Source organism: Strigops habroptila, chromosome 12 (assembly GCF_004027225.2).
Source record: "Strigops habroptila isolate Jane chromosome 12, bStrHab1.2.pri, whole genome shotgun sequence".
In the NCBI taxonomy this organism is placed as follows: domain Eukaryota; kingdom Metazoa; phylum Chordata; class Aves; order Psittaciformes; family Psittacidae; genus Strigops; species Strigops habroptila.
Window position 1 is genome coordinate 25,069,471 of NC_044288.2, and position 6,724 is coordinate 25,076,194.

General features: G+C 54.3%; 1 protein-coding gene across 1 annotated transcript in view; it reads left to right on the plus strand.

Moving 5' to 3' along the window:
* The window catches only part of LOC115616182 (rho GTPase-activating protein 7-like), a 47,690-nt gene extending 42,778 nt beyond the window's left edge, over positions 1 to 4,912 (plus strand). Inside the window, exons 8-11 of the mRNA XM_030505160.1 lie at positions 237 to 435; positions 2,108 to 2,327; positions 4,352 to 4,466; positions 4,847 to 4,912. Of these exons, the coding sequence (XP_030361020.1) occupies positions 237 to 435; positions 2,108 to 2,327; positions 4,352 to 4,466; positions 4,847 to 4,864 (552 nt within the window). The 3' untranslated portion in view covers positions 4,865 to 4,912. The remainder of the gene's footprint in view (positions 1 to 236; positions 436 to 2,107; positions 2,328 to 4,351; positions 4,467 to 4,846) is intronic.
* Positions 4,913 to 6,724: the final 1,812 nt, after the last annotated feature.

Here is a 6,724-nt window from a genome sequence, read left to right on the forward strand (position 1 = left end):
GATTTAAACAAAAAAGCAGCAAACATGACAATTGGTGTGTCTTTTACAGCTGGTTCTGTGGGCATCAGTCATGGTTTGCCATGTGCTGCTTCTAACGGGACAAAACTATTTTGGTGCTAGATCCCACTACCACAGCATCTTAGCTATTGAAAGGAAAGTGAAGGATCAATTATTCATCAGAGGCTTGATTCCCGATGCCTCCTCTCTTCATCTGAAATAGTTCCTTTTACCCACAGGTTGGCCTGTTCCGAAAATCCGGTGTTAAATCCAGGATTCTGTCTTTAAGAGAAATGAATGAAACCAGCCCAAACAACGTGTGTTATGAAGGGCAGTCAGCATTTGATGTGGCAGATATGGTGAAGCAGTATTTCCGAGACCTTCCCGAGCCCATCTTCACTAGCAGACTCTGTGAATCCTTCCTCCACATCTACCAATGTAGGTAACAAAAGAAAATCTGTGGTTTTCCAATTCTTTAATACCTTAATATTCAGATATACAAGGCAGTGGTCGGAGCAGGACTAGTGCCATGTCCCCTGTGGTACTGGAGACAAGTCGGGCAGGATGTTTCTGAGGTGAGTTCATTGTGGCTCTGGGCTGAAGAGCTGCACATCTGCATCCTCTGGGCCAGCTGTTTTCTAACACTGTCTTTTCTGTGCTTTGAAGGATGAGTGTGATACCCTATGCCATAGCAGCCTCCTAAACTGTGCTTTAAAATGGCCATTTCCTCACGCAAAATCAAGAAAGAATCTAGTCCCCTTGTTCATGGTATGAAGTGTCTCCTTGTGGAAGAAGTCATGTTATTCCTTTATTAAGGTTGCTGTGAAACAGCCCCTTTGCCTGGACATGCCAGCAACTTTTCTGCTTTTGCTCCCACTGTTACTGTCCTTGAGACTCAGCCTGCCAAAGAAGGGAAGGTAAAGCTGAAGTCTGGCTTTGAACATAGAATTAAACAGGTTCAGCCTCCAGTACTTTGTCCTCAAGGAATTCACTTTCCAGAAGCAGTTGGGTCTGGGAAGGAAATTGCTGTGAGGGCTCATGATGATGTTGTTACAGCAAGTTTTGAGGAAAGCTTTTGAAATCCTAAGTGTGAGTTTTCTGCATGGACTAGTTTTGAGCCTGGTTTATGTGACTTTCATCAATGTGAGCAGATGGGTTGCTGCTGTCCTGGGTATGATGTGGGTCCAGGAAGGTTGGGTTGGGTTTCATTTTTTAACTTGTCAGGCATTTAGAATTTTGTCTGAAAATGTTATTTGCTTGAAACAAGTTTTCTTTTTGCATTCACAAATCCTTTTTGTAAAGGGGTCCACAATTCCTTTGTCCAATGGGTGTGGAACTGTTTAATTCCATTTATTATAACCTGGCCACTGTCCGCCTCCTGACTCTTGTTCTGAGATAGAAACAGCAAATGTCTGAATTCTACTCACCCATCTTCTGCCACATCTGGCTTTTGGAGATAAAAAATGCTGCTTTCACCAAGAAATGTGTTTTGTGTGTCCTACGTACATGCTTCTGCTTGAAGGGAAAGAGAAGTGATCTTCCCTTTGTAGTGGTGTAAGTTGGAGAAATCCTCATGATAGGGGGATGCATGGCAGGATGAGCCATTCCTGACCTTCTGCAGGAGCTGTTTAGGCACACGGTCCCACTGGGGTTCAGTGTGAATTGAAATCTGTTGGCAAACTTTGTTCTGTGAATTGAGTTGTCTGAGAGCATCTGTTCTCTTCATGCCTGAAGCTGAACGGAAAAGACAGTGGAGCAGCTATCTATCTCCTCCAAAGTAACATTCCAGAGTAATATTTTATAGGGAGACAGGTCCTTATTTGGATGGTGACCAGAGCCAGCTCAGGATAAATTCATTATTGTGGTGTTCAAAATAGATAAATTGCAAGTCAAGCACCATCATCACTGGGTATGAATGTGCATCCTGACAGGCAGCAGGAGAAAATTGAGTGTGATGTGGCAGTGATAATGGCCTTTGCCTTGTATGTGGTGCACTGGAGTGACAGTGAAATGGATGGACCTACTATTTCAGTGCCCTGCTTGGGGCTGTGTTGATGGATGTGTCCTCTGCAAGTCACATGTGATGTTCATCATTCTTCTCTGTTTTCAGATGTGCCAAAGGATCAGCAGTTCCAGGCTGTCCAGGCTGCTATTGTCCTTCTCCCAAAGGAAAACAGAGAAGCTTTGAAAATCCTCCTGTTCTTCCTGCGAGATGTGGTTGCTTTTGTGGATGAAAACCAGATGACCCCAACCAACATTGCTGTCTGTCTTGCACCGTCTTTGTTTCACCTCAACACCCTGAGAAGGGACAGTTCCTCCTCCTCCACTAGGTATTAGCATCTTAATGCTGGCATTGCTGCTCTCCATAGTGTTCTTAGCTGGAACAATGCTGGCCTAGGATCACTGTCTGCTTTGAAGAGGGAAATAGTGTGTCTGTCTTGGGGTTTGTTTCAGCTATGTTCAGGTACAGCAGGAGCATGCACCCACAGTGCATGGGGTGATCCAGCGGCTCCTTGTCCCGTGTAGGGAACAGTGGTAAGGCCACACTGTCATGCGCCCGCCTGGTCCGCGTGCGAGCTAGCCTGCCTCCCTCACCACTGCTGTGCTCTTTGCGGCTGCCCCAGGTCCAGCTGCCCAGGAATACACCAGTCTCCAGGTGAAAGAGGGGAGATTGAGATGAGCTCTTAGGCAGAAGCTCTTCCCTGTGAGGGTGCTGAGGCGCTGGCACAGGGTGCCCAGAGAAGCTGTGGCTGCCCCATCCCTGGCAGTGTTCAAGGCCAGGTTGGACACAGGGGCTTGGAGCAACCTGCTCTAGTGGAAGGTGTCCCTGCCCGTGGCAGGGGTTGGAACTGGATGAGCTTTAAGGTCCTTTCCGACACAAACCATTCCATGATTCTATGATTCTATGTTTCCCACTGTCTGCATTGGGCTGATGCTGGCTGTTGGAAATGAGACTCCTATGCTTGGCAGCCTAAGCCCAGGTGGAGCTTTAGGGCCCTGCAGGTATCTGGCAGGCTGCAGCAGTTGCTGGCACCGGTTCTGCTGGGTGATAAGGGGATCGTTCCTGCCAAACCCAGCCACCGGGATGCTGTCAATTTATCTTAATAAGTAAAAGTCTCTGGGTTGCATCAGATCCCGTTTGTACGTGCAGGGAGGAAGGTGCCCTTGGGCCAAAGCAGACAAATAATCTCTGAGAGCATTTATGCCTTATCTGGTCTCCTGAGGCAGGGCTGTTTGCTCTGTGCTCCTGCGTACAGACAGACATCTGTCAGAGTAGAGGACAGCTGCCTGATGGAAACAGTGTGCACCCATCAGAGCAGCAGTTCATCGCCTCACCGCAGGGAGCTGAAGATGAGGACGAGCTTCAAAGCAGAAGCTGTCAGATGTGCGGCTGGCATCTTTCAGGCTAATGATGCAGGCTCTGGTGGGCACAGAGTGGGAAAGAAAACACTGAGGGCTTTTCTTGTGAGTGGCACAGAAGATGTGAAGATGCCCAAGCGCACCCAGAGCCCAGGGCTAAGCCAGCACATGGCCTGGAGCCGGCACGATGGAGCTTTAGTGGCAGCAGGTCCTGCAGGTCCCACCGGGCTTGTGCTGTGTTTGAGCCCCTGGGAGTCACACTTTGAGGCTGTACCTCTTTGGCTTACACGACCATTACTCTGAAATACTGGGACCAAAAATAGAGACAGTTTTCTCTTTGTTGTCACTGTTTAGAAGCCAGAATTCTTTGAAGCTTCAGCTTCTTTGTAACTGGGCATTAATGCCGCAGTGTAGGGTTCTGACTTCAAAGGGCAGGAGCTGACAGGTCTGACTTTGAGGAACAGCGCTGAGGACTCTTATCTTCCACCCAATTTTCAAGCCATTTGGCAGGAATGCATGTAGATGAAGTATCAGAAGCCAGGATTAATGATGTCATATAGTGGTTATGAATTACAAGAGGGGACTGTTTTTGAAATGTGTTTGGTGTGGTTTGGGCTAAAGGATTTAGAAGGTTCTGCGTGGGCTTTGCAGGGTTATCAGAGGAGTCTGGTATTACACATGCATCAGTTTGGCGTCATTGCTGTGTCTGGCCATTTGTGATGATGTGCTCGGGAAATAACAAGCCTTGACTTGCCTTTCTTGGGCACGGTGGTCAGTACTGCCCTGGGCACCCCGGGTGTGCTGGAGGCAATGCTGGCTGTGGACCTTGCTGCAGTGGCAGAGCACGAGCCCCTGCATGGCAGCGAGGGTCCATCAGTGCAATGCTTTCGCTGGGTGCTGGCTCCCTGCCCCAGCAGAGCAGTGGAGCGGGCACCTTGCGCTGTGGGGCACAGCTTCCTGCTCGCAGCCTGCCTTTACCGTCCCCTCTCCCTAGGTCGAGTCAGAGGAAGTGCAGCCTGGGGAAGCCGGACCAGCGGGAGCTGAGTGAGAACCTGGCAGCGACGCAGGGCTTGGCCCACATGATAATGGAGTGCAACAGGCTCTTCCAGGTACGACCTTGTGTAGCAAAGCAAAAGCCCTGATGCAGCCTGCTCTGAGCAGTGGTTTGAGGCAGAGCCCTGCAGAGGTCCCTGCGGAGGTCCCGGCTGCTCCCCTGAGCGCTGCTGACTCCGGCAGAGGGAAGCCCAATGTCGGGGTGGGTTTTATCAATCGCAACTGTTTGCAGTTTGGGAGCATTCCTCTGGCTTGGGGCCAGGGAGAGCACCTGTGGTGCAGCAGCTGGTGCCGGGAGGGAAGCCCCGGCCAGGGCTGACGTGACCAGCCCTTGTGGACGGGCTGAAGGGGAGGTTTTGCTGCCGGGGCCTGGGCAGAGCAACAGCTGTGCCTGAGTCCAGTCATCTGGTAACCTGGGCCTGGCCTTGACCCACAGACTGACTTCCCGGCTTGACCTCGGCCTTTCCTCGTCTCTGCGGGCTCGCCTGGTGACCGCCAGGCTGTGCTGACCCTGGTTGCTGCCACTGCACCTCCCTCGCTGACTCACCTCCCTGGCTCAACCTTGGACCTCACCACCATGATGTGTCTGATGATCTGGACTCTTGGCTGTTCCCGGCTGCCACCTCTGGCGCGGCTCAGGTCCTGCGGGACCGGCGGCTGCCCTGCCAGCCCCGTTATCCCACTGACTCCCGGCTCCTCTCCCTCAGGGCGCCACCAGCCCCTGGTGCACCCAGCAGTCAGCGTGGACCTTCAGCTCCGCTCCAGCACCACGGCTGGGCAGGGGCTCCCCTGGACAGAGCCCTGCCCCAGAGCCCCCAGCACTGACTCCCCAGCCAGCCCCCGGCTTCTGTGTGACACTGACCCCCCAGCCCAGCCTGGGGCTGGGTCTCTGGCTGCATCCCTGCCTACATCCCCCCCAGAACAGCCCCACAGGGACTCTGAGCAACCCTCGGACCTGCAGATCCTGCACCTTCTGCTACGACCAGGGTGCTTCCCACAGGAGTGCAGGGTCCTGCTGCTGCCCCCTGCGCTGCCCTGCCCTGCCCTGGGTTCGGTGCTGACACTCGGGGGTGCTGTTCCCTTCTGCTGGTGACCATGAGGAGCAGCCCGTGCCTGGACACCCGCCCGCAGTGCTGGACCCCTGCCCGGACCCTGGCCCTGCTCCTGCCCGGTCACCTCCGCCCGCTGCGGCGTCTCGGCCGGGACCCCCGGGCGGTGCCGATGCCGCTGCAGGCCCGCGCTGCGCGCGCTCAGGTACCCGCGGTGGGGTCCCGCCGTGGCGCCGCGCTGGGGGCGGGGAGCGCCGCGCGGTGCGTGCGCAGGACGGGCCGCGCCGCCCGTGGCTCGGGCTGTGGCTGCTGCCGCCAGACCTGGGGCTGGGGCGCTGGTGGCAGCGCCAGGCAGCCGTGAGGAGAGCACGTTTGCACAGCTGAGCCCTCCCCAGCCACGGCCTGTGGGCAAGAACCTGGGACATCAGGTAAAAAATACCCCTCTTTTGTATCTCTGTGTATCTATACAGAAATCGGTATGCATACGTACATACAGACACACGCTGATGCGTACCAGCACCTCAACACAGTGCAAAGCCATGTTTCTGTGCTGCTTTACCTCGCACAGCAGCTTCCCCCAACTCCCAAAGATGGCCCACTGCCTTATGGTTGACTTTGCGTTTCCTCCGGACTGACTGACTTGCACCCAGCAGAGGTTTGCCAGCTCTGCAGGGATTCAGAACACCGCTGCTCTGGGGAAAGGCATTTCCCTCATGTTTTCCTGCGGGAATGGCGTTAATCGCTGTGCTCCTCCCCTGGTGAGACTCCTGCCTGCTGCCAGCAGCCCCGCTACCGCAGCATGCAGCCCCGTGCTGCTGCCCTGAGGCACGCAGGGAGCCACCCCTTGTGGGGGCTGGTCCAGGCCATGCACAGGGCGGTGCTGTGCACGTGTTTGCTTGCAGGTGGTGCACCCCAGTGCCTGTGCTCCGTTGTGGGAAGTGTGTGTTGTTTCACATCTCCCATGGGTGTCAAAGTTCAGTTCTCAAGTGTGACGTGCCATCTCTTTCACAGGTACCTGACTTGCCCTGGTCAGCTCAGAAGCACCTTCCACGAGACAAGCATTCAGGGCTGGCGCTGCCGGGTTGGGATGCGGCTGCCTGGCTCCCCTGAGAGCTCTGTGCTCGGCTGAGGGATGCCAGACGTGACAGCAGAAGCTGGGGACCTGCTCCCACATGGCAATAAGGTAAAGAGGATGGTGGGAGCCATCAGAGCAAGGCTGGCTCTCGCAGCATGGGTGACTGTACTGCGGTTGGAGGGTTTCCTGT